Source organism: Ornithorhynchus anatinus, chromosome X2, assembly GCF_004115215.2.
Source record: "Ornithorhynchus anatinus isolate Pmale09 chromosome X2, mOrnAna1.pri.v4, whole genome shotgun sequence".
Taxonomy (NCBI): domain Eukaryota; kingdom Metazoa; phylum Chordata; class Mammalia; order Monotremata; family Ornithorhynchidae; genus Ornithorhynchus; species Ornithorhynchus anatinus.
The window spans coordinates 8,685,499-8,712,751 of record NC_041750.1 but is presented as its reverse complement, the minus strand read 5'-3'; the positions used below and the strand labels follow the sequence as shown (position 1 = coordinate 8,712,751).

Sequence of the window (27,253 nt, the reverse complement as noted above, 5' to 3'; positions counted from 1 at the left end):
CAGTCTAAGTAAGAGGGAGAACGGGTGTTGAAACCCCATTTTGCAGGTGAGGGAACTGCAACACAGAGAAGCGAAGCGACTTGCCCAAGGTCACACAGCAGACAAGCGGCAGAACCAGGATCAGAACCCAGGTCTTCTGACTCCCAGGCCTGTGCCCTTTCCACTAGGCCACGCCGCTTCTCTCGCTCTCCTCTCCTCATTCTCCCTCCCTTCCCCTCCCAGCTCCGCCCCCGGGCTCAAAAACGACGGCCTTGATTTTTAGATCCCACTTTAGAGCTGTCAGTTGTGTACTAAGCCAAGCAGTAATAATAGAGCATTAAGTGTTGGTACATGCAGCCATAATTTTCATAAATATTTATACTTCAGAAGGTTTTTTAATACTCAGAGCAGCTTTTCAGATTTTAAAAATCACTCCCTCTACTAAGCAGTCTCAGGGCACCAGGACAATAAGCAAAACCATACAAATGAATTGGAATCCAGTATCCCACCTAACAACCCTGCCCACAACCACCTTTAGAACAACACAAACCCAGGGGTTCCAACTTCACCTCTCCGCCCCGTCTGGAGTCGCTGATTAAAAAGCATAACGCTGTCCCTGGGTCCTAGAGGTCAATTATTTCAGAAGGGAATTCCGTAGGTCTCACCCCACCACGGAAAATAGACCCCCGCCACCAATTTCCTGGAAGATGAATCTTGGGAACTGTCAGCCGAAGCTCCTGGCTTGATCTCGACCAGCATTAGCACGGGAAGGAAGAGGAGGATCTCCTAGGTCCAACTGCTTCACGACTGATATCGGGGATGGCTGGTGGCACGGCATCCTCACTCTCTCTCCTCTCTTTCTTCTGTCCCAAATTCCATCCCTTGACCTACCAGTCGCTTCCCGGAGGAGTTCGGGGCTAAAAGAACTCCGGTCACCCTTTCCGGCCACTGAGGGCATTTGGCGGGTGGGGCGGGGAGAGAAGTTTTGAGTGACACACCTTTCTTCCACCCTCTCTTTCCCCTTTTTACTTGAACTCGGGGCCTTGTGAGGGGAGGAGGACATACCCACTGAGGCAATGTCGGCCAACTGATCCTCAGCTTCCTCAGGGTTCAGCAGGTCTGTCTTGCTCTTCTTTATGGTGGCTCTCCGTAGAGCTCCAACAATTGGAACATGGCAAGAGAGAAAGACGTTATCCTTTCTACTTAAGGCTCCTTGGTTTCTTACTCTTAGCACATCTCCTGCCAGGAGGGTTGCTGCCCCAGAAAACTCCCTCAGGACAATCATTTTTCCACTCGATTCCCGCCAGCAACGTCTGTTCGGGGAGCCGTGGGAGAGGCTGCTAAGAGCTGCCGCCCGATCAGTATTCATGCCCCAGCAACCCAGGGTGGGTTTACCCTGGCCCCTTTAAACGGAGAAAGGAATGTAGACTCTTCTTCGGTCAGGGGCTCCGCTGCCTTTTACGCGTTTACAATTCACAAGGGTGAATCCACGCTCTAATGGGGGCCCTGCCATTTTATCCCTGTTTGGTCGACGTAATTTTCAACACAACTTCAGCAGAATCATTCCCGATAAAACCAATTGAGTGGATTAGCAGGGTAGATACAAAGCCAGAAAAATACACCATTTACAGTGGCTGCATGTTAGCGGCCTAATCATCTGTATGCAACCCTGATCTTTTTAGGAGGGAGAGTCCCACCATCTTCCCAACAAGTATTTGAGGTGGAATGTCCCTAAAGTTATTCCAGGCCACTGGTTCTTTGGCATCGGGAGCCCCAGGCTGGCCAGGGTTTTCCCTCAGTTTTCTGGAACACACAGTAGCGGCTCAAATGGATTACCATCAAAGGGGTGTCTTTGCTCTCCATCTGTCTCATCCTCCGCTAGGATCACTTCTTCTAAGGAAAAAGGGCACAGAATTAACCTTCCACGGGCAAATCAGCCACACCCCCACTGCCATAACAGCACTTGTGCTTATTCCATACATATATAGATACAGATAGATAGATAGATATATCATTTATATGCATAGTTGATTTATATAAGTGTCTGTCTCCCCCTCTAGACTGCAAGCTCACTGGGGGCAGGAAGCGTTTCTACCAACTCCATTGTACTGTACTCTCCCAAGCGCTTAGTACAGTGCTCTGCACACAATAAGCACTCAATAAAGATGATTGATTGATTGATTGATCGTAACTAGGAGCCTGCCCTCAAGGAGAGGTGAGACTAAGTTAAAGCGGGCTCTTCCCGAGAAAAGGGCTTAAAAGAGCAACACAGCTGTGGAATGACGATTCAATTAGGATGGCCAATTCCATGAATATAATAAAGGGCCTTCCCTTTCTTCACTGTTATGTTTCTCTCCCCGCTCTCCTCCCCGCCACCCCAACCTCATCATTTTCCAAGTACTCCTGAGAGAGGGTAAAACCAATTAGGGTCCAAAGGGCTCGTCCGAATCATACTACTCCATCTTCTTCTGCTTTAATCTCACTCTCAGAAATATGAGGAGCGCTCAAAAGCCTTGCTATTATGGACCCCCACTTTCACCCAGCCAGCGCCCACTTAATAAAGTAAAGAATGCTGCCGACCAGCTGGGGTCCAGCTCTGTCCATCCTTCAACCTCTCACGTTCTCTCCCGCTCCATTGTGGGAAGCCCCTCATATTTCCGAGCGAAGGATGCTCCAAGCCGCCACTGAACCCTCAGCGCCCCGGAGAGGGAAGGTCTCACCCGCTTTTGAGATCCACTCCATGTAGCCATTGAGCTCTCTCTCAATCTGCTGTTGCCGCCTCAGCTTCAAAAAAGCTCGCCGATTCTCCACCCGCTCCCTTTCTTTGGCAAACTCCCTGCAGAATACAAAGTTTCAGAGGTCTCTTGCATTTCTCCTCAGGGGGTCTTGGGGAATGCTGGTTCTACAACCAACTGGTAGTCCATTAGTGCGGGGCCCAACCTCACCTGCAGATGACCCCGGTATGAGGCGGGTCTTTGATGGGTGGAAATCATATTACAGAAATCCCCCTGACCGGAGATGCCCGATGACAAGACTGGGGATAGGATATGTCTTACAACCCCTGAACCATCCTCTGTGCAGAAGAAGGAACTATTGTGCCCCTTCTGAAGTGCTTTCCGAACTGTTAGTACAGTACCCTGCTCAAAGTCACAATACGACCGACTGACTGGGGAGAAGTGTGACACGGCATGGCACAGTGCTTTGCACACAGTAAGTGCTCAACAAATATGACTGAAATATGACTGAATGAATATGGAAGGGGTTGGGCAGTGAGCTGGGGCACCCAGAGCCCCAGGGGTTCTTCTCAACTTTAGGACATTCCAAAGAGACCTTCGGTATTAGAGTGTAAGGTCCTCAAGGGCAGAGATTCCTTCTTCTGAACCCCTCTCGCTACCAAACACCCCGGAAATGAATAATAATAATACCATTTGTTAAGCGCTTACTATGCGTTAAGCGCTGTTCTAAACGCTGGGAAAGATAGAAGATAATCAGACACAGAACCCGTCCCAACCAGGGCTCGCAATCTAAGTGGGAAGGAGAATAGGTATCGAGTCCTCCTTTTACAGATGAGGTGACTGAGGCCCAGAGAAGCGAAGTGACTCGCCCAAGGTCACACTGCAGGTACGTGGCAGGGCCGCGATTAGAACCCCGGTCCTCTGGCTCCCAGGCCCACGCTCTCTCTCCACTGAGCCTCGCTGCTCCCCTTAATCGACGGTGTCTGTGGGAAAGCGACTTTCTCTCTCACGCCTTGGGGCTCGGGACTGTTGCTAGTAGGCCTGACCGGCAGAGCAGTCACTGAGTTGACTTACCCTGACAGCACACCCAGCACGAGGTTCAGCATAAAAAAGGAGCCAATGATGATGAGGGGAATGAAGTACAACCAGTTCCAAGTGTTCCCTGAGGCATCATTGCTCTGTAGAAGAGAAGTTTAAGGGGAAGAAAAGAGGAAACAAAGGGCAAAGAAGAAAAGTGAAATGCCACGGCAATTTCATCGTGATCTATGCAATCAACAGGTACAAGGGGAATTCTTTCTACTATAAAGGGGAGTAGAAGGCATGCCATCTACCCCCGAGTATCAACGGTAATTTTTTATGGTTTCTTACAAGTGGGAAGCTGCAGGTTACAAACCCCAACCAGGTGACAACCCAAGCGGTCTCATCATGCAATTGAGCCACCGAGCCAGGATTAAAGTGAAGAACAAACAGAAGATGTGGGCTGGAGGAAAAAGAAGCTTGACTGTATCGCCTGATTAAAAAAAACCAAACACCTCAAAACTTCCAATTTTAATTTTCTTTTCACTTTTGCTTCTCCCAGGTCACCTTTACACCATGGCTTTGATCGCGAGAACTGGAAATTGATGGGGCACCTAAGCGCTTGCCAGTTACCCTTTAAAATGGTGGCCCTTGGATCACTTTGCACGTTTCCCTCCTCCCTCCGCTCCAGTCTGTCCCAGGTAAGGCTTTATTTGGACCAGAAAGTCCATTTGGTTACAATCTAGGCGTTTCCAAACAGTGGCTACGAATGCCTGAATTCAGTTGGCTTTTTCCTCGGCACCTCCCTAAAAGGTCTGCATCATTATCCCTCTTGCGGATTGGGTAAACCGCAGCACGTAATTCTTTCCCAAACCGTTACGGTGTCGCACGGTGAGTTTGCAATAGCAATAGGAGTAGAAATAGGATGAAATTAAATTGATCCCCCCAGCCCCAAACCATCGCGCTCTTCTTTGCTTGGGATTCTTGGCCCCAAACAATCTGTGGTTTTATCCACCATCTCAGTCCTTGGCTAAGATGCCCCCTCCCCCACATCACCCTTCCACCAGCAGAGAGGCTTGTAGGGGTGTGTGCTGGGAATCCAGGGTTCACACCAGAAAAATGATCCATGGGCTAGGCAATAACCAGTTGATTCTTTGAGCTTTTTAGCTAAAATGACAGAATCAAAGACCATGCTGCCGATGGTGAGAGACTGCATCCATAATAATAACGATAATGGTGGAATTTGTTAAGCGCTTACCACAAGCCAAGCACCGCGCTAAGCACTAGGGGAAATACAAGAAAATCTGATCACGTGTTGCGTATCTTTGAGAGAACCTCTGGCACATTTGCACACGGTGCCCATGAAAATCCCATATCATTCTGACACAGGAGGATGCCGGAAATAAAGAATAATACTGTACACTTGGCAACTTTCCCCAAGGACTAATCAGAACCTAAGAAAAAGCCAACAAAATCCCAATTCCCTTCAAATGGGAGAGCAAGACCTGAGGTTGAGGCAAAGAAAGCTCATGATGGAGACTCTACACTGCAGGTGAAAAACAAACAGGCATGGGAGGAGAAGAAGAAGAGGTTTCAAATCAATCAATCAACCCATGGGATTTACTGAGCTCTCCCTGCATGCCTAGCACTAAATTAAGCTCTTGGGAGAGCCCAGTACAACAGATTTGGGAGACATGTTCCCTGCCCACAAGGAACTTACAGTCTACGGGGGAAGACGAACTTTAAAATAAGCTACGGATCCGTATGGAAGTTCTGGGGGGCTGAGGGTGGGGTGAGTATTAAGTGCTTAAAGGGTACAGCTCCAAGAGCTGAAATAAAGGCAAATGAGAAAGGCAGGGTAAAGGCAGTGGGGTGAAGGAGGAGAGGTGAGGTAAGTAATGAGCAGAGGAAGAGAAGTGATAGTTAATCTGAAGTGTTACCCGAGCCAGGAATAATTTGGAAATGCTCAGACTGGGCTAATCTTCTAATTAATAATAATAATAATAATAATAGTACTTGTTCAGCACTTACTATGTGCCGAGCACTGTACTAGGCACTGGGGTAGAGTCAAGTTAATCAGGTTGGACACAATCCCTGTCCCACCTGGGTCTTAATCCCCATTTTACAGATGAGGTAACGGAGGCCCAGAGAAGTGAAGTGACTTGCCCACGGTCACATGGCAGAAATTTGGCGGATCCAGGATTAGAATTCCGGTCCTTCTGACTCCCGACTCTATGCTCTCTCCCCTAAGCCATGTTGCTTTTCAAGAGATCAAGGTACAGAAGTGTGAGAGACGGGAAGCTTATTTCGCATTGGGCTGTGGAAGATCGCTCTCTCTCTCTCTGGCCTTCATATTCCATGCTGAAAATCCACCTCCGTCTCTGGACGGGCCCCCACTTAATCTCTACGCCGGTTGCAATCCCCAGAGCCAGGGAGGACAACGAACGCCACTCATCGAGGAGGAGCGAGAAGGCCGGGACAGCTGAGGGATGGTCAAAGTCAATCAGGAGAATTTAGTGAGCCCTCACTGCATGCAGAGCGCTGCACGAAGCGTTTGGGAGAGTACAGTACCGTCAAGCTGGGAGTCACGATCCCTGCCCCCCTCAAGGAGGCTGCAATCTTGTGGGGGCGCTTACGATCTAAATTTCAAGTGATTTGTGCCCACATCCCTAACTATCTCTGCCCAATTTCCAGTGCCCCCCCCCCCCCCCGAAATCCAAGGCCTGTCTCAGTTTAGCCTGCATCGTTCAGGAAGCCTCTGTTTTAGCTATCTAATGGAGCTGCCGCCAACCCGTGACATTCTCCCCGCCTCTCCTGCCACCCCCATGGGGTAGATTTTTAAACGATACACTGAAGCAATCAAACTTCAGGAGGCTAAGAGGGATGTGAAGCAGCCACGTTGGGTCCAGACAGAGCCCCAGCCAGTGTTGCCTGGAGAAATCTAATCTCCAACAAGCCAGGTCTTAAAAGCAAACATTAGCTGCACGTCACAAGCTTTTGCTCCAGGGAAGGCACTAATGCACCGGACCCTGGCTTAGTCTTTTTGTTTTCCCTTTCACAGGCAAAGTCTGAAAGTACTGAAGCTTCAGTGCGCAGAGGGAGAAATGTACAGAGAGGTTGGTACTGAGAGAGTGAGGACAAAGCAGCGCAGGGAGGGAACGAGAGCGGCTTTTGTGCTCCTGTTCGTCGACGTGAGCTGCTGAAGATTTCTTGTTCCCATTTCTCGCTGCTAAATATAATTCAAAGGAGCAAAGCGCTTGTGAGGACTGGAAGGAAGAAATCTCATGGCTCCCGCTGTAATGAGAGCCGCGTTTTCAGAAGAACAGGCTGGAGCTGGAGAGAGGAGAGGCGGGATGGGGGAAGGGTCTGGCAGGGCCGTCACTGCGAAGCCTCTCCTATGCCAAGAGCCCGGGCAGGGGAACTACAGAAAAGCACCTGCTTGAAAAATCTCTCTTGGAAGAACCCTAGCACCACCACCCAGATTCCTCAATCTCCTCGGAGAGCCAGGGGCCCATCGGCTTCTTGTCCGCGTGGCCAGCTGGCCATTTCTGAATCTCCAGCTCACTTCAGGGGACCAGGAAAGATCATGGCACCATTACAAACAGAACCACGGGGGCCAGCCTGGAAGTTGACAGTGCTCGTAAGAGCTCATTTGCTCTTCCCCCCGTGACTGGGGCTCCAATCGAGGCTGAGAAGTTAAACGAAAAGTGCTTGTCCTCCTTTAAACCCAGTTTAATTATTCAATGCACCTGTTAAACCAGCACAGCCCGGAGAGAGATGAAGGAGGACAGGTTTTGATAGAAAAATCAGTGATTTCCTGGGTGGTGGGAGTTTGTTTGAGAAAAGAAGTTCCCAAACAGTGAGAACTGAATCTACTAGAACTAGGGAACAGCTCATTCGCAAACCCAGTGGCCCACATTTCCTCAGAAGATTTTCTTCCCCACGTATCATCATCGGTGAAAATGGCGAGGGAAGTGCACGTCGGAAACCCGGACGCATAAGACCCTATGAGGATTATGAAATCGGCCTGCAGGCCTCTTGCCCAGATGGGCGAAAGTCGCTCGTGCAAGGATACACAGACTCGTTGGAACGCAGAGAGACCTGTGTGAAACCTGGAAGCAGAACGACTTCTTTCACCTCCTCTTCCGCTTCCCTTTTCAGAATAATGATGATGACAATAACGAGCTCGACTCTCATCGGCGGGTCCTGCCGTTGAAACAATGCACCCTCAGGAGCGGGGAAGGAACGGTAACCCGCTTTGGCCTCCTTTGTTCTCTGTTTCAAGTGGGACATTCTTCCCAGGGTGGCAGCTGCTTGCCCTGGGCCTCCCTGATCCACACCTCCCTGGCGTGTGGTTTTTCTTTATGCAGTACCGGCCGTGCCGAAGACCATCATCACAAACCACGTACCCTAACGGCACCGTGCACTCTCAGGAACCAGATGTTGTGTGCAAAAGGAAGGACCTCACCTCTTTCCCCTCTCCCCCGAACCCTCAGGCCACCGAAGTCTACGAACGGGTCCCTCAGCGGACCTGAACCGGCTGTCTTGACAACAAGAATTGTATTGCTCGATAACGTTGTTTTAAAAATCAAGCACAGCGACGCTGCTCTTCCCTTAAGCCGAAATATTCCACGAGCATACCCAGAGAAGACAAATAAGTACACGGGTCTAGTAGAAATAACGTGAAGGTGGCGATATACCAAAGTAAGGTCAATCAGCTCTAGGCGAGGAGGGGCTTCACCTACCGGAAACTGGGAATTCTTTATAGGTTGGCTTGAATTTTAAGGCACTACCTCTAGATGTCTGCTACATAACCAAGAGATCTTTTTTCCTCAACAGATAATTATCTTGGTAATAAGTGGCCAATGTAGGCACGATCCCTGCCCTCGAGGAGTTTACAATCCAGAGGAGGAGGCACTGAAATAATTTACAGATTTGGGGGGAAGAAGACGGGTAAAAGTTAGTGCTTAAGTAGTACGTTACGTAAGTCGATGTGCACAAAAGCGTAAGGGGGGTTGTGAGTACCCGAGGGTGTAGTTCGTGCAGACTGCTGAAGTGGGAGTAGGGGATATTAACCTCCGGGGAATAGAAATTCATCAGGGAAGGTTTCCTGAGGGATGAAGAAGTTCAGAAGGGCTTTAAAGATGGGGACAGCTATAGTCCGGCAAGATCTGAAGGGGTGGGAGATCCAGGAACGGCTTGAGCGAGATGGTGGCAAGAGAGACAGGAATGTGGCGAAGTGACTGAGTCGGCTTGAGAGAAACGAAGAGGGCAAACTGGGGTGTGATGGGAGAAGAGAGTGGATAAGTAGGAGGGAGAGAGCTGATTGAGTGCCTTAAAGCCACCGGTCAGGAGTTAATGCTTGTTGTGGAGAAGAATGGGTAACCCCTTGAGGTTCTGAGCGGGGAGATATGTACAGAACAACATTTTAAAACAATGACCCCGGCAGCGGAATGAAGTACGGGCTGGAGACAGGTAAGCCAGAGAAGGGGCTGGTGCAGTTGTCAAGCCGAGATATGACAAATGCCTGGACCGTTGGATGGAGGGAAAGGGGCAGGTCCTGGAAATATTGTGGAGGAAAAATTTGACAGGATTTAGCGATAGACTGAACATGGGGACTTGAAAAGGAGGGAAGGGTCAAGGTTACGGGCTTCAGAGATGCAGGGAAGGGAAGGCGTGGATACTACTACTGATGAAAATAATGATACCATTATTTTGTTAAGCACATACTATGTGCCAGGCACTGTCCTAAGCACTGGGGTGGATACAAGCAAATCGGGTTGGATACAGTCTTTGTCCCACGTGGGGCGTGATCACAGCCTTCATCCCCATTTTACAGATGAAGTAATCGAGGAACAGAGGAGTGAAGACCTTTGATTCCAGGGCTCTGTCCACTAGAGTCTGGTGTTCCTCTACTGGGAGAGCGGGAGCTAATCTCATATTAACTTTCTGTGCATATACTTATAAAATACATAGATTAAACCCACGCTTCATCAAAATAAAGGAGGTTGTCAGAGTCAGTGTGGTGTGGGGAAAAGGGCCCGGGTCTGGGTGTAGCAAGAGCCTGGTTCTAGCTTCAGCTTTGCCTTTTACCTGCTGTGTGACTTTGGGCAGGTCATTTACCCTCTCTGTGCCTGCTGTCTCATACCTCACAGGGGCGTTGCGAGGACGTGAATAGGTTAAGTGTCCAGAAGCGGCACGGCTTGGTGGATAGAGCACGGGCCTGGGACTCAGGAGGTCATGGGTTCTAATCCTGCCTCCACCACTTGTCTGCTGTGTGACCTTGGGCCAGTCGCTTCACTTCTCTGGGCCTCAGTTACCTCATCTGTAAAACGGGGATGAAGCCCGTGAACTCGCCCCGTGTGGGACAGGGACTGTATCCAACCCGATTTGCTTGTACCGACCCCAGCGTTTAGAATAGTGCCTGGCACATAGTAAGTGCTTACTGAATACATTATTATTATTATTATTATAATTACTTCACAAAAAGGGGCTCAAGGTTCCTACAGCATATGAGTGCTTGGGCCAAGTTTGGGGTTCAAATGGAAATACTGGGGTGGGGGTGGTGGGAAATAATACGTTGGTACGGGTTGGTACACTTCCCAAGCTTGGCTATATGGGACGGCCTGCGCTGGATTCTGTGTAGAATGCCCCAGTGAAGTTTTCTTGTGACAAAGCATGATGCTAAGGACTCCAAAATGGAGAGAGTAATGTCATACCCCCACCTCAGGGAAAAAGAGCTTTAAGGCAGGTGATCCTTCACTTCCACTCATTCGGTCGTATTTATTAAGCACTTACTGGGTGCAGGACACTGTACTAAGCGTGTGGGAAAGTACGCTATGACAATGAAGAGTGACAATCCCTGCTCACAACGAGCTTCCAGAGAAGGTTCGATCTCCACCAGCCCTGGTTTTTGTTGTTGTTGGTATTTGTTAAGCGCTTACTATGTGCGGAGCACTGTTCTAAGCACCGGGGTAGATACAGGATAATCAGGTTGTCCCACGTGAGGCTCACAGTAAATCCCCATTTTTTACAGATGAGGTAACTGAGGCGCAGAGAAGTTAAGTGACTTTCCCACAGTCACACAGCTGACAAGTGGCGGATCCGGGATTTGAACCCATGACCTCTGACTCCCAAGCATAATGGGCACCTCTGGCTCAGGTAAGAGAGAAACTCCCTGGCCCTCTGAAAACGATTCCTGGTCCGCAGATAATAATAAAGTTGGTATTTGTTAAGCGCTTACTTCGTGCAGAGCACTGTTCTAAGCGCTGGGGGAGATACAGGGGAATGAGGTTGTCCCACGTGAGGCTCACAGTCTTCATCCCCATTTCACAGATGAGGGCACTGAGGCACAGAGAAGTGAAGTGACTTGCCCACAGTCACACAGCTGTCAAGGGGCAGAGCCAGGATTCGAACCCGTGACCTCTGACTCCCAAGCCCGGGCTCTTTCCACTGAGCCACGCTGCTTCTCGTGATACCACTCTGTCTCCAAGGAGAGAGCAGAAGCGGGAACGAGGAAGGCCCGGTGGGGCAAAATTCCTATCTGGCTTCTTTCAGACTGCAAAGAAAGCTTTATCCAAATTGCCCATCCCTTAAATGCCTTACAAGGTTAAATCAGACAGTTGCGGAACTAAATGATCGTGAAAGAGGAAAGGAATCCAGAGGTCTAGGCGGTGGAAAGAAGAGCTATTTTCAGCAGAAATGAATAGAGCCGATGAAGCAGAGAGATCCAGGAAGAAGCTGTTCTGGCAGTAGCTTCTGCAGCAACGGTAGCTGAGGAAGACAATTCGTGTTTTTCGCGATCGGTATCAACTTGAGAAATGGTCATTTATCTCCCGCTAAGTGCATTTCGATTCAGGGAATCTCACTGCCTGTTCCGTAGGCTCAAGAATGGTTTGGATAAATGCAGGCACCGTAGGTGCCTGGTGAATGTCTAGAGGAAAAAGGTGGGGGGGGACTAGAAGATAAACCCCTAAACCACAAGATTGGCTAGCAGAAAGGATGGCTATCACACTGTGCTTCCCAGCGTTCTTTGAAGCTGCTGTAGGAGACAGGATACTGGGGTAGATGGAGCACGTTGGTCCAACCCAGTTTGGCGTTAGGTATGTTCCTATGGTCTAGTAATAGTGGTATTTACTGAGCACCTACTGCGTGCAACACACTGTACCAAGCAACTGAGAGAGAGATTGGGAAGCGGAGGGGCCCGGGGGAAAGAGCTTGGGTCTGGGAGTCGGAGGACCTGGGTTCTAATCCCAGTTCCCGTCACTGGTCTGCTGCGTGATCTCAGGCAAGTCACTTCACTTCTCTGTCCCTCGGTTACCTCAGAGAAGCAGCGTAGCTCAGTGGAAAAAAAATGGGCTCGGGAGTCAGAGGTTGGGGGTTCTAATCCCGGCTCTGCCACTTATCAGCTGTGTGCCTTTGGGCGAGTCACTTTACTTCTCTGGGCCTCAGCTACCTCATCTGTAAAACGGGGATTAATAATAATGTGGGTGTTTGTAAAGCGCTTACTATGTGCAGAGCACTGTTCTAAGCGCTGGGGGAGATACAGGGTGATCAGGTTGTCCCACGTGAGGCTCACAGTCTTAATCCCCATTTTACAGATGAGGGAACTGAGGCCCAGAGAAGTTAAGTGACTTGCCCACAGTCACACAGCTAAGTGGCAGAGCCTGTATTCGAACCCATGACCTCAGACTCCTAAGCCCGGGCTCTTTCCACTCACGTGGGACAACCTGATTACCTTGTATCTACCCCAGTGCATAGAACAGTGCTTGGCACGTAGTAAGTGCTTAACAAATACCATCATCATCATCATTATTATTATTATTATTATTAAAAAGGGGATTAAATCCCCCTCCCTCCATCGTGAGCCCCATGTGGGACGGGGACTGTGTCCAACATGATTATCGTGTATCTACCCCAGTGTCCAGAACAGTGCTTGACACATAGAAAGCGCTTAAGAAATACCATTAAAAAAACACAAAAAACCAGAAGCAGAACACATGTTCCCTGCACATGAGGAACTTACAACCTAAAGATGTGTTAACTGGGGTGCAGATCTGTTTGGGAATTTATTCCCAGAGTAAACAGATTTTGCTGGTGGTTGGAGGTGTTTTGCGGGGGGAGGGGAGAGGGTCAATCCCCCAAAGTTTCACGGGACCCTTAGAGCCGCGGCTTTCAACCAAGGATATTTCAGATTATTGTAGGATAGAAGCCATTAAGGCAGTTGTCCCAGCAGAGGGCAGTTCCTGCCATCGCTAATTTTTTTGTTGTATTTCCTGATGAGGTGAAAACTCCAGGGAGTCGCCTTAATAATAATAGTGGTATTTGTTAAGCGCTTCCTATATGCCAAGCACTTCTAAGCGCCAGGGTAGGTACAAGGTAATCAGGTTGTCCCACGTGGGGCTCAAAGTCTTAATCCCCATTTTACCGATGAGGTAACTGAGGCACAGAGAAGTTAAGTGGCTTGCCCAAAGTCACACAGCTGATAAGTGGCAGAGCTGGGATTAGAACCCACGTCCTGTGACTCCCAAGCCCGCGCTCTTTCCCCTGAGCCACACAAATCCCACCTTGTGAGGAAGGGCTGAGTATGAGGTAGAGCGAGGGGAGGCTGAGAAGCAGGGAGGCCTTGTGGAAAGAGCACAGGACTGGGCGTCGGGAGATCCGAGATAATTCCGGCTCGGCCAGTTGCCTGTTGTGTGACATTGGGCAAATTCCTGAACTTCTCGGCGCCTCAGTTTCCTTATCTGTAAAAAGGGGGTAAGATACCCGTTCTTCCTCCCCATTAAACTGTGAGCCCCATGTGGGACAGGGACTGTTTACAACCTGCCTTTCTTGTAAGGACCCATCTTGTATCTACCCTGGTGCTTAATAGGGTGCTTGGCACATAGTAAGCGCTTAACAAAAAACGCAATTATTATTATTATTATTAAGTTGAACGTGTCTGGGGTGGGGGGGGATGGGTACTCCAGTTGAAACCTTGAGACAGCAAGGGGGACAGTTTCTCAGGAAGACTGAAGATATGTGTCAGAGAAGCAGCGGGGCTCAGTGGAAAGAGCACGGGCTTTGGAGTCAGAGGTCACGGGTTCGTACCCCTGTCCTGCCACTTGCCAGCTGCGTGACTGTGGGCAAGTCACTTCACTTCTCTGTGCCTCAGTTCCCTCCTCTGTAAAATGGGGATTAAGACTGTGAGCCCCACGCGGGACAACCTGATCACCCTGTAGCTCCCCCGGCGCTTAGAACAGTGCTCGGCACATAGTAAGCGCTTTACAAATACCAACATTATTATTATAAAGAACTGGAAATTAGACACAAAAAGAAAGGCTCCTTCAGTCCCACAGTTTTTCCCCAACATCTACATACACGTACCCCTTTGACAGCCCTGGGTTTTTGACCCTTCTCTTTCATCTGAGCATCCATACAGCTAGACTCTACGCTCCCCGCTAGACTGTAAACTCGTTGGGGGCAGGGTCTGTTATATCGCGCTCTCCCAAGCACTTAGTACACAGTGCTCTGCACACAGTAAGCACTCAATAAATCTCATCGACTGACTATATTGGAAGATAATGCCGCTGATAGCGAGGGCTTATACGTGCATACGGGTGTGAAGGAAGTAGAAAGGGGAGGAAGTCCTGATAAAAATCTTTCTATCCCTTCTTTTTCTGGTGAGCTCCAAGGAAAGGGTTTGGTTTATTTCCGATTCTGCAGAAACCTAGTTAATAACGATAATAATTACGGCATTTATTAAGTGCTTCCTATGTGCTAAGCGCCGGGATACACGCGAGCTAATCAGATCGGAGCCGGTCCCCGTCCTACGTGGGGCTCACGGTCAACGTTGCGCAGAATCCAGTGTTCTGCATACAGTAGGTGTTTAGTAAATATTATGACTACAATCACTGCTACGTTCAGCTTGCATGCCTTTCATTCATTCATTCAATCGTCTTTATCGAGCGCTTACTGGGCGCAGAGCACTGTACCAATCGCTTGGAAAGTTCAATTCAGCAATAAAGAGAGACGGTCCCTGCCCTTCTTCGGTAAGGCACGCTCTTGGCTATGGGACAAAATACTCTCAGAAGCCAAGTAATCAGTCTCTTTCTCTTCTCATTCAGAGCCTTCCCCACACGTTCCTATCCACTTGCGGTATGCTCTTTCACATGGCTGCACTAGGATTGGTTTCCCAACATCCAAAACCTGATCCGTGGCAGAAACAAATCAACGTGGTAGGAGCAGAAGTCGCCGACGCAAAACCATACAGCTTGCCGTGGACCCGGGAGCGTGTCTGCCGACTCTGTTGGAACACAACTCTCCCGAGTGCTCAGTCCAGTGCTCTGCACACGGTAAGCGCTCGGTAAATACCACTGATGATGATGATGAAGTTGCCTGGGTTTAGTAACCAGCAGCGCCGGACCTCACGTTTCTGGGTTTGGAGTTGATGCATCGGAGAAAGGTTCTCCTTTGGTTACACTCGACCTCCTCCAATCAGTCATCTTTATTGGCACTTACTGGGGGCAGAGCAGTGTACTAAATTCTTAGAAGACGACAATATAATAGAGTTGGTAGACACAGTCCCTGCCCACAAGGAGCTTAAAGTGTAGCGAGATGGGATGAAGCTTACACCCTACAAGGGCCCTTTGTGTTCAATTCTACTCGACTTTTCCCCAACTCAAGGTTGTATTGTTTAAAAAAAAACCCCAAACCCCAAGCTTTTCCCCCATCGTTTACCCAATTTCTGCATTAATCAAATAAAGCAAACTCTCGGGATCCTAAACATTTGGGACGAATTCCATTCCGGATGCTCAAATATTTCGGATAACCGGGAGGGGGGTCGGGAGATGTCTGGAGGCAGCTTCTGACCCAGGTGTGGGATTCAGGGAAGGTGAGAAGCAGTGTGGCCTAGTGGGAGGAGCACAGCCATGGGAGTCAGAGGACCCGAGTTCTAATCCCGGCTCCGTCACTTGTCTGCTGCGCGACCTTGGGCAGGTCATTCAACTTCTCTGTTACCTCATCTTTAAAATGGGGATTAAAGGTGTGAGCCCCATGTAGGGCAGGTACTGGGCCCAACCTGATTATCTTCTATCTACCCTAGTGCTTAGAACAGTGCAAAAACTCTAAATCCAGGACTACTGGTCCTATCCAGTGCTTGGCAAATAATAAGCGCTTAACAAATACCATTATCATCATTATTATTTCTGCCCCCAAATCCATTCCAATTTGTATCCAGGAATGGCACACTTTTTTTTTTTTTTTTTCCAAATCAGCTTTCGCCCGTTTTTGTTGTTGGAGCAAGAATAGTTTTCAGGGGGAAAAATGCTAATAAAATAAAAATGGAACACAAAGGATCTACACACTCTGAACGAGACACAAAGGTGTGTCCTGAGTTACCAAATTTGTCTTTTTTCCTTCTGGGAATCCAATTTCTGGCACCAAATCTCTAAGGGACAATCCAAATTCACCACGTAGGCCAGGGTGGGGGCTTGCAAATCAGAGCCGTAGTTTGCAGGGGAAGAATGATAAGCTCCTTTTCTAGACTGTAAGCTCCTCATGTCTGCCAACGATTGTATCGTACTCTTCCAAGTGTTTAGTACAGTGCTCCGCACACAGCCGGCGCTCGAATACCACTGACTCACTGAGGAATTCAGAATGTAAGTGAGGCTGGAGGGACAAAATGGCAGGAGATGAAAGCCTACGTTTGCTCTTCTGGGGGAAGCACAGAGACCGTGCAGATCTGTGACCTGGGTTCCCTCTTAAGAGTGATCCCAAGACCTAGGGGAGCACAGTCTCAGAGCACGAGATTCAGCAGCGGGTTGTCGCGAGACAACTGCCGCAGACAGACCGGACTGTCGTGCAACAACTGAGAGTGGAATCGCTCTCCTCGAGAAGACGTCTCGGGGAGGCTGGGAGACCAAGAGGCAACCTCTACACCTTTATCACGCCCTAACGGACTATGAGGCCATCCTCTTTTCTCCTCGGAGGTTTTCCCGCTACTCCCGACTCGACAATGGATGGTCTGGATTTTCCGGCCCTCAAAACCTCCTCCCTCCAGCAACCGAAGTTTGCCACCACTCGTTCTATACTTACCAGTGTCCTAGAGACGATACAGCTGTCGACAGAGGAGACAGTCTATACCAGTACTGAATTTTGTTATTCTACTCCAAATCTCACTTGCCCCCACCTCGATTTCCCTTTAAGGCCGGCACTGTTTTCCAGCTCCGGGGAAAGGCGTGTAAGCCGTTCTCCCTGTCTCCCCAACACCCGCTCCCACCCAAAGCCCCATTTCCCAGTCCCCAGGGTCCCTTATGATTATACGCAACTGGGAAGATTCCCCGGGAGTTCTGGCCTCCACATCGGGGGAGGCTCTGCTTTCCTGCTCCCCTACTACTTCTCTCTCTCATTCCTGCCTGACCCTAGCCTTTGGACCAAGAAGTGGCACTTACATCGTAAAGGAGGTCAGTCCACCCTTCCATGGTGATACACTGGAAGACGGTCAGCACTGCAAACAGGATGTTATCGAACTGTGTGATCCCGTAGTTGGGCCCTTCCCAGTATTGGTCACATTTGGTCCCATTGGGGCAGATGCGGGCAGGTTCGTCCACCCCACACGGACCCTCGGACTTTATATCACCTGCAAGGGAGGAGAAGGGCAGAGGATGGAGATCACAGTGGCTAAAGAGGCCTTACTGGTCCAGGGTGGGCTTGCGTCTCCCCGGCGGGAAAGGCTGGGTGCTGGGAGAAAGCTACATCTGTGGGGACAGAGAAAATGCAATCCTCCCGCACCGGTCGAGGACCTTAGATGTTATCAAAAGGAAACGAGGCGGGTTCTCAGATCAAACAACGTCTACAGGCAGACACGGAAATTCAAAAGTCAAAGTTAGCTCTCTCTGTTCAATGTAGACCCACGGATTCGGCTCTATCACGGTATGCATACGCACTCTCCCACTGCTCTGCCTTTCACAAAACTTACCCTTGAGGTTTGGCTAGATTCTTGTCAAATCAACCCTGATGGCACACTGAGGTTTATGCGGTGATCTTAGGGATCAACCTTCAATCGAGGTTGCAGCTTTGGGGAAAGCTGAGATATCAGACTGTCACCTCCGGAATGTATTCTAAAAGGTGGGGAAGTCGCCTGTCATAAATGCCGTTTATCCTGCTAGGCGCTAGTGTCATCATCCTAAGGTGGCGTTCCTGTTCTTCGGTTCCGCTGGCCAAATACACGCGGCACTCTGCGCTTTGTTTTTTTTTAGCAAAGCGAAGGTTCCGATTATCTGACGGACTGTGTCACGTCTTGCCGTTAACCTGCTGCGTGTGTGCTTACACATCCGTGCGCTAAGGATGGCAATAATTAACCTGGCATTTCCCAGCCAGATTCCTAGACGGAGAATGTTCCCTCTCTCCACCCCTCCCCTCCCAATCCACCTCCCACTTCCTCTGCGGAAAGAGGGCCCCGTCCCCTAGCTGCTCGGATTGCAGCGGCTATTTCCGCTGGGCCCTGCCCTGCATCTCTCCCTCCAGTTTCCACCAGGGTGACGTGGCCGGGAGCAGAAATAGCTCTGTTTCAATTAGCACCTTCTTCATCAGGGGAAAGAAATAATTAGGGCATTCCATATCAAGCGCACGCTACCGGCCCGGGAGAGAAGGAGAAAGAAGGATCAGGAGAAAGGATCAGGGGGAAAGCTTCTCTCCAACGAGCCTACTCTACCCGACCGCTGAATTGCTTTTGGCTCACAGCCGCCGTCGCTTGGAGATTCTGACTGTGCCACCTCCGCTAGGCTGGGCAGGTCTAAGAAGCTCTACTTGGCCATTCTAAGAAAGGTGATTACGCTCAGCGGTCCGTCCCCGCCTCCTTCCTCTCTAAGACTAACCCACGACTTGCCAAGGCAGCCGGGGCCTGCCGGGCCGGCTCTCGGCCCAGACTCCTGGCTTTTCTCTTGGGAGGGGGTGGCGATTTCGGTTTCAAGCTTTGCTGCAGCCTAGAGGGCCAGGAACATCGTGGCCGGAAGGCACCTCCGGGGCTCCTGAGGAACCAGGTCCATCCCTTGAGTTCCCTTGAGGTCCGAAGGGGAAGTCCTGAAACAAGGCTCCCAAACCGAACAGGAGGACCGAAGAAAACGGAGCGATCTTCTCCTATTTTTGTCTTGGCCGCAAATGGGGATGGGGGTGGGGGGTTGACCACGGGAATTCTCTGCCCTGGCCCGTACCTCTTAATCCAGGGATCTCCAAGGCCTGTACCGGGAATGCATTTGCAAGGGGGAAATCTGAGGCGGGAAGGGGTGACCAGACAATCGCTGGAAAGAGAACGCCGCACCCCTAGCTCCTTCTTCGGGCTATTCTTCCTCCATCACTGTCTCAGGATACAGTGGGATCTGGAACCACGGTCTAGGGTTTGACCCACCTACTGCTATTTCCACCGGACTTCCTAAAGGGGAAACTCTACCCCTGGCTTCCCAGACGGTTGGGATGTTTAAAAAAACAAAAAAGAAAGAAAGAAAGAAAGAAAGAAAGAAAGAAAGAAAGAAAGAAAGAAAGAAAGAAAGAAAGAAAGAAAGAAAGAAAGAAAGAAAAAAAAAAGAACATCTTCCCCACTGCTGCCTATGGGAGACTCCTGTCCTCAGGAACTGAGGAAGAAAGACAGATGCTTTAGAGGGGAAACCTACCTGTCACCAAGTCAAAGCAGGTGGTATGAAATTTTCCCATATAAAATTCTAACCCTATGATTGCAAAAATAAGGATTGCAAAAAACAGGAGGAGGCCGATCTGCAGCAGAGGTATCATTGCCTTCATGATAGATTTCAGGACGACTTGTAAACCTGGGGAGAGACAGACAGAGAGAAGCACCACAACCCATTAGACATCAGATCAGGAAGGAGCTCGCCATGATGAGCGGTAGCAGCCACCAGAAAATCAGGGGCCTCCTTGCAGACTCGCAGGGCTTCAGGCAAAATTAAGCCAAGGGGAAGACGTGGGTGGCAGAAAAAAAGAACGGGGGTGGGGGGAGAGGGAGGGGTTGGGGTCGGTGGTGTGGGGGATGGGTAGGGGAGCACGGAGCTCGGTGAGAATGAGATGGGAAGACTGTAGCTTTGGTACAAGCTCCTTGGTCCAAACTCTCGAGCGAGGGCAGAAGGGCAGGAACTGGAAAGTGTCCACTCCAACGGCCGCCGAAAAAGGAACCGTCTGTCCCCACTTGGGGTTCCTGCAGGGATCCTCCTTGCTGAAGAGCCCATTTGTCCCATCCTGCCTGGCCTGGCGAAGGCCAACACAATCTGAAGCTCCGTCCTCAGAGCTGCCACTTCCAGAAGCCAAGCAGCGCAAATGCCACTCCCGAGCTCCGAGGAACCGGGGCTAGGAATGACATGCATCTCCATTCCAGAAAGATGGAAAATTTGGAGGTGAATTAAGAGGCAAAGCACCAAAAAAGAGTTCTGGGAATTGGGAGGAAAGATTACCAAGATCTACAAATTCAGTATCCAGTCTGGCTCTGTGATTAGAAGGAGTTCGGCCCTCCTGCGGCCTACGGCGTTTACATACTGCCCAGAGGAAGAAACCCCAGTGAGGTGAAGGAATCGATCAGAGGAGTCCGACAGTGGGAAATACTAGATGAGCAGCCGGGCAGAATATACGGCAACGGGGTAGCCCATTGACAACGGGTCCCATTTACTGCAGTGCGGCTGTTAGAGACCCCTCCTTGGCCACCCCGGTTTTTTTTGGGGGGGGGGGGGCGGCGGGTAGCAACGCTATCTTCCTGAAGGAAGTGGCGCTGATGCAAACGCTGGAGAGTCCTGCTATCTGCACCCAGAGTGGACGGGACAAAGCCCCAAAGAAGAGGCCATCGAAAATAATGCCGGGCCAGCCCCCTTCTAGGTGGGAAAAACACAAGCCAGTGGGAATTCTCCAGAGCCTTCATTTCCAAGACGGTCCCTGCAAGGGGCAGAAATAGGTCATGCCCTTCTCGGATTCGGAAAGTCCTTTCCTTTCTCTGCCGCCAGAAAGAAGTCGAACACTACGCCCTGACCCATAACGGCTTCCCTTCAAGTCCGCAAAGTCGCTCAAGCACTCTGAAAACGCCCGAACCAAGGAGCTCCCACCAAGAGTTCGAGCCTCTAACCCAGGGGCTGGAGAGTATCAGTCACCATGGATGCAGTGGTGGGGAGGGGTGGTCAGGTGGGCCCGGGTGCAAGATCTGCCAGTGGAACCGGATAACACGCCGTCCAGCCCCGCGAGGGCCCGGCCTCGGCCTGCGAGTCCCATGGGACCCAAAGCCCCAGGGTCAGGTTGGGTCGGCACAAAACCAACCCAGCCAGGCTCACGCAGCCTCCCAGTTGTCTGCAACACCCTGTTGTGCCGGTGGCAGGGGCCAGGCCAAGCTGGAAGTGGCCTGGAACTCACTTCTGGGGTTGCTGAGGCATGGGGAAGTTGCCTCAAGGGCTGCTGGGCCAACAGGGCACCTCTGCGTGCACGGCACCACTCCAGAAGGGAATTCCAGGCCACTTCTGGGTTGCCCTGTTCACATCTGCTTCAGCAGGGCTCCAGCCACTACCCCGTGGCCGGTACCAGGCCAGGCTGGGCTGGCGCGGGCAGGGGCTGGTACTGGCCCGGACCGAGGCTGGCCCAGTCAAACTGGGTTCCGGGCTTCCGGCCGGTGTTAAGGCTCCGTCGTGCCGGGCTCTAACAGGAGGCGATTCAGAGCAGGGGAACGACACTGTACTGCACTGGGCATTAACTAAGGACTTTGCAGGATGTTGACTCACGCACTTGGGATTCCAGACACCAGCTTTAGTGGCCGCAGAACACGAACTGCCCTCAGGGTCCGTAGGTCAAACTGAGTGCCAACTTTCGCCAAGATGCTGAAAGAAACAAACGAAAGGGAAAACGAAGATAGGTTGAGAAACGAGGGTGTCCCCTTGGCTGAGGGAGGGCAGGAGGGTGGGTGTCAGAGCCCAAAGCCTAAACCTCACAAACCAGATCAGAGCTGGGGAGGGAGGGGCGGGGGAGGGGGTTGGGGGGGTGGCGGGTCAGACACGAACCTGGTAGTCACGAGGCCCTTCCCTGCCCTGCAAAATGGGGTGAGGGTTTTGAATCGTCCCTAAAAGGGATGGGGGACTCGAGAACCAACCCAAACTGGAATTTGACCGAGTCCCTGAGAAAAAGAACCAGTTTCTAGTAGCGGCTACTGAGTGACTGGGGGAAGAGGATCTCCGACTTAAGACAGTAAGAGTCAGTGGCAATCGTGTTCCGGACCAAAGACCTCCAATCGTTTATTGAGCTTCGTGTGTGGGGGGCCCTCTGAGGCCCCGGATGTAGCCTACGGAAGACCAAATCCAAATCTGTAGGGAAGACAAATGGAGATGACCAAACATGGATTAACGACTCCCTCTAGACTCGGCCTTTTTTTCCTCGTTTATTCTCCCAACAGTAGGGGAGGGACTTTGCCGGAGGAGACGGGGGACAGCGACCCTGCTTTCCCTGAGAGAGAGAGAGAGAGAGAGAGATTAACCCCTGGCTCCCATCGTCCCCAGGGCCTGAGGCTTCCTTCCCCCCACAGTCTGCCTGGCCTCATCCCTCTGCCCCTTCAAAGTCCTCCTAAACTCCCACTAGCCCCCTCACTGGGCCAGTGGAAAGAGCACCGTTCTGAGAGTCGGGAGCCCCGGCTTCTAATCTCAATTTCTCCCGCTGGGGCTAGGTCGCCCGTGGTCAAAGCTTCTGACCAGAGAACCCGTCACGGCATTTCGCGAGCTGGACGGGCCCAGCGGGAGTCTTGAAAGACAGGTAGCCAACTTGGGCGGCAAAGATCGCCGTGGCTACCCGGGCAACGTCCCGCAGGGCATAGCATCGCCACTGTGCCGCGGTCGCTTTGGCCACGAATGACCGGCGGCGATGAGAGAGTCCAGATGGCTACGCGTAAACCGCCGGCACTATCATCGATCCCTTCAGGTGGGTCCTTGGTCCTGAAGTCTCAAGACTGAGGCTCACTCGTTGTTCCGGATGGAAGGCCCCGTCCAAATCCCACCGCCTCCAACAAGCCCTCCCCTCCCTAGTTATCGGTACCCAGAACCTTAACCCATCAGATGCCTCTCGCACCTGTGTGTTTGTTCATTCGTGACCATCCACCACACCCGTATATGCACACGTGCTTAGATGCGACAGAACATTCAACCTCCTTTATTCCGATTTCCCTGCCGGTGCCTATTTCTCGGTCCGTTTCCCTCGTTTGAGCGTAAGCTCCCGGTGGGCGGGGAATGCGTTCTGTGCTTCGGTTGTTCTTCCCGAACACCTAGTGCAGCACCTGGCATTCAGTGGACAACATTACCACGTTAAAGACTGAGCCCACGGGGCCGGTATGCAGAGCCAGGGTGAGATCCCGGGGATCTAGCCCGGGACCAAATCCATTCGACTCTACCGTCTCTTTTCAGCAGTCACACGCAAGCTGCTAGAGAAGCGGCATGGCCTAGTGGGTAGAGCACAGGCCTGGGAGTCGGAAGGACCTGGGTTCTAATCCTGGCTCTGACACTTGTCGGCTGCGTGACCTCGGGCAAGTCACTTAACTTCTCTGCGCCTCAGTTCCCTCATCTGTAAAGACTGTGAGCCCCGTGTGGGACGTGGGCTGCGTCCAACTTGATTAACTTGTCTCTACCCCAGTGCTTAGTACAGTGCCTGGTACGTAGTAAGTGCTTAGCAAACACCATAAAATAAAAAGCTGCTTGAAGGAACCCTCTTCGTCCTCCACCCTGTATCCTGTAACTGGTTTCGTCAATTCTGCGAAAGGGGCTGGGGTTGTTAGTTTTGTCTCTGCCACAGAGCAGACTTAGGGAGGGGTCAGGAACTTGGAAGGGGTGTCGGTGACTCAGAAGGTGGGTTCACTGCTCTGCGTCAGTACTGAACCAATACCTTGGCACCGTGTTACAGGGTTCACGGGTGCTTTCTGTCTTTGTCTCTGTCCTTTTCTCTCCGTCTCTCTCTTCCGGAAAATCCAAGTCACACTTGCTGTCGCTTCCTACGGCTCCTAGCTTCTCGCGTGCAAGATCTGGGACGTCAGCCCCGGCGTTACGGCCACGTTCCAATCTGGGTGATGACACTCCGATCCCACCGTACCCCTGCCGTTTCAGATGGGCGGGGATTCATCTTCGCTTCCTACCCTAAAATCGTGGCGCAGCGTTGCCGGGCGGCTGTCAACCGGGTGTCCGGTTCCGCCCCAGCGAGACCTTACCCCCAGGGAGGGGAGCGAGAGCCCTCACGACCAGATGGGTCGGGCCTCTGGGACCTGTCGAGATTCAAGGAAGGAGAAGAGCACAAGTCAACCGATCCCCGACCCAGCCCGCGGAAAGCGGTCTTTAAATGGGGTCTGTTGTAAAGGGGCCTTTCCCGTGGCTAAATTCACGTGAGTGAATTCATTTTTCCTGATCGGATTCCTTTTCTACAGTAATTAAAATGTGAATCACTGCTGAGTCACCAGGGGGATGAAAATGGTCAATGAGCAACTCCATTCCCCTCTATTTCTTTTTTATAGATGAGTCAGCAAAAGTTACAGTCCAAAAACTGAGAGGGAAAAGGAGGAAGAGCACACTCACTGAAGAGGGTGGGAGGGAGGGAACTCAGCTGAATTCTTTTCATCTTAACAGGCAAAAGCTAAAAAGCAGCCCGATGTTAATTCCTCTTCAAGCCAATCGACAAGGCAATTTGATTAACACACACAAACACACAGGCCATTTGGGCGACAGCTCTTTTGTTAGGATAGCCTAAGCGAGCTCTTCTCTCTGCTCGGTCACTGCAAAGGTTCCATCTTGCTCTTTCCCAAACCTAAAATAAACCCAAAGCTACATCCCTTCCTTCACCTCTCTGATCTCTTCTCCATCTTGGGAACAGAGCCGTAGGAAACTCCAAGTGTGAACTTGGGGAGCGGGGAAGAGAGAAAGCAGACCGGGACGCGCTTCTAAACGAAGGGGACGGGAGAGGACCTTGGGCAGTTTGGCCTGTTAACGTTCACACTGGCATCTCTTGTACCAACGATGAATCAAAGAAAGCACGCTGGGGAGGAAATCAATGATACTTAGGACCTGGGATTTTCCCGCATCCGGTCCTCTGCTTCGTCTGTCATGTCGTCATACGGCCTTCTTCGAGTGAGAGGACCATCCTTAAAACCCCAGTGCCAATGGAACGGGACGTTTCCGGGAAGAGTTAAGAATACAAAAACCGAAGCGAGTTGCCGAAACGCGTCCATCCGACGCGGTACCCCGTCTCGACGGTCTCTCCCAGGAACTCTCGGAGAAACGCTGCGATGACTGCTTTCCTCTCGATGGATGGCATTTACTGAACACGGCCAGTGTGCAGAGCACCCTGCTGAGCTCTTGGAAGAGTACAACAGAGCTGGTAGACACGTTCCCTGCCTACAAGGAGCTTACAATCCAGCGGGACTCGGTGGGTTGGGAACTTGTGGAGTGCTTAACTGCAGGACATCGTGCAGGCCAAAAATACCAGTAGGATTCGGAGGGCTTCGGATGTATGCTTGGACAAGGAGTAAGTAACGGATTACTTGACGGAAAGCATTAGAAAGGGAATGGTTCGAGATGTTAGCAGCCATCAAATGGTTCCTTCAGGCATCAGAAGCAGAATCCTGAGCTGGAAGGACCATTTTTCTGCTCCAGTGATGACACCACACATGGTCTTATATCCTCTCATTCATCCTCCTAACAGCCCAAATAGGTGCCGCCGATACATTTTGGACTTATCCTCCGTGAATTTATCCAAACCTTTCTTGGGCCTTCTCGCTTTTCTATCTATCCCCTCTAAAAACCGTAACGTTTTCCTCTAAAAGCTCATTTTCTATCTGTCGCCCACGAATTTATCCAAGCCGTCCTGGCATCTAGGGAGATTTCCTTCCTTCCCTAGTCCCCGTGGCAGGTCATCACCCCCCGGGGAAAGAAATGCCGGTCTTAAATCTACCACCGTCAAGCTCGACGGTGCCCCCTCTTCCTCCTGGTGAGGTGGGACTTGGGGAACGTCAATCCCGCGTGAGTCCTGTCTGCCCCCTTCGAGATTCTGCCCATCTCGACCCTGCCTCCTCTCGGACAAACTGCACCGTGCGAGACCGGCGTGGATTTTCGGCTTCTGTCGTGCCACGGGGCAGCTAACGAAACCCCCGAAAGTCTCACTTTCGGTCAGGATGGCGGGAGCCGCCGGGGCCGCTGCGGTCGGGGCAGGGGGAAGCTCGACGAGGAGCAGCAGCGGCGAGAGGAGAGACGGCGGAGCTGACCTTCCCCCACCGTGACCCCCGGCATCGCCACTCCGTCCGCCACGGTCGCCTCTGCCACAGCCTCTGCTTCCGCAGTCCGCTCCCGAGGGACCTCTGAGGGAGGGACCGCATGCGGGGCGGCCGCTCCGTGCCAAAAATCTCCGGGAATCGGCCTGCGTCAGCTAAGCACCACTGGTGGGGGGGCGGGAGGGGGGGTGGCAGCGACAGCATCTCCGGCTTCTGCTCCTGGCAGACTGCAGCCACGGAGGCAGCTGGGGGGGAAGGGTCTGCTTCTCCCTCCGCTGCTGTCCTGGCAGGCGGTCCGGAGAGGAAGAGCATCAGAGTGAGTGATGCTGTGTCTGTCTGTGTGAGTTTGTCGCCTGTGCCTCTCTCCCTTTCTCCTTCCTTCCTCCTCTCTCCGTTCGTCCGTCCGGGGGTGTCTCTCTCCCTCTGTGTGTCTGTGATTTCCTTGCTTGTGCGGGTCTCGGAGAGACAGAGAATGTCTACCTCCATATGGGTGTCTGTCTCTGGGCTTCTGTCTCTCTGCCTCGGTGTGCTTCTTGATCGTGTGTTCTGGCCTCTCTGCCTCTCCTCCTGTTTCTCTTTCGATCTTTCCCTGCCTTTTTACTCCCTCCTTTGAAGGCTCCACCTTCCGAAGACCCCATCGTCTGTCCCACTTTAAATTCTGGACAACATGGAGAACTTAACCCCTCGGCCAGCATCTTTTCAGATGGAGGATTACTAATCTATTCAGTCTACCCGGGGGAGAGGCTGGCTCCCTCCGCCAGATCACCTGGGTTGTCCTCCTTTGTACTTTTTCTATCTTTGTTAGATCCTTCCAAAGATGAGGGGACAGAATTAAATGCAGTTTTCTATGGTTTTATATAGTATCTGCATAGGTGCCAACTTCAGGGGGGCAAGTGGGTAGGTCTCCCCCTGCCCTCCGAATGGAAGCTGTGGAGTACAATCATATACTGTTATTAAATAATTATTAGTAAATAATAATATTTGTCAAGCGCTCCCTATAGGCCAGTAACTGCACTAAGTGCTGGGCTAGATACGGGAGAATCGGGTCCCACATGGGGCTCACAGCCTAAGCAGGAGGGAGAACAAATATTGAATCTCCATTTTGCAGACGAGGGAACGGGGGCCCACTGAAGTCGAGCGACTTGCTCAAGGTCACACAGCAGGCACCTGGTGGAGCCGGGATTAGAGCCCAGGTCCCGGGACTCCCAGGGCCGTACTCTTTCCCCTCGACCACGCTGCTTCCCCCTAAGTTATTAGCCTCACCCTGGCTCTGCATTAG

General features: G+C 51.4%; 1 protein-coding gene across 12 annotated transcripts in view; it reads right to left on the bottom strand.

Moving 5' to 3' along the window:
- CACNA1A (calcium voltage-gated channel subunit alpha1 A) overlaps positions 1–27,253 on the bottom strand; it is a 187,571-nt gene that overhangs the window by 87,777 nt on the left and 72,541 nt on the right. For 9 of the 12 annotated variants that reach the window (XM_029052646.2, XM_029052655.2, XM_039910448.1 and 6 more), the window contains exons 4-10: positions 21,474–21,565; positions 19,379–19,531; positions 17,162–17,349; positions 3,789–3,892; positions 2,700–2,815; positions 1,816–1,872; positions 1,045–1,140 (exon numbers count right to left, since the gene is read on the bottom strand). In XM_029052646.2, the coding sequence (XP_028908479.2) occupies positions 1,045–1,140; positions 1,816–1,872; positions 2,700–2,815; positions 3,789–3,892; positions 17,162–17,349; positions 19,379–19,531; positions 21,474–21,565 (806 nt within the window). The remainder of the gene's footprint in view (positions 1–1,044; positions 1,141–1,815; positions 1,873–2,699; positions 2,816–3,788; positions 3,893–17,161; positions 17,350–19,378; positions 19,532–21,473; positions 21,566–27,253) is intronic. The other 3 variants (XM_029052647.2, XM_029052648.2, XM_029052650.2) reach the window with 3 other exon arrangements.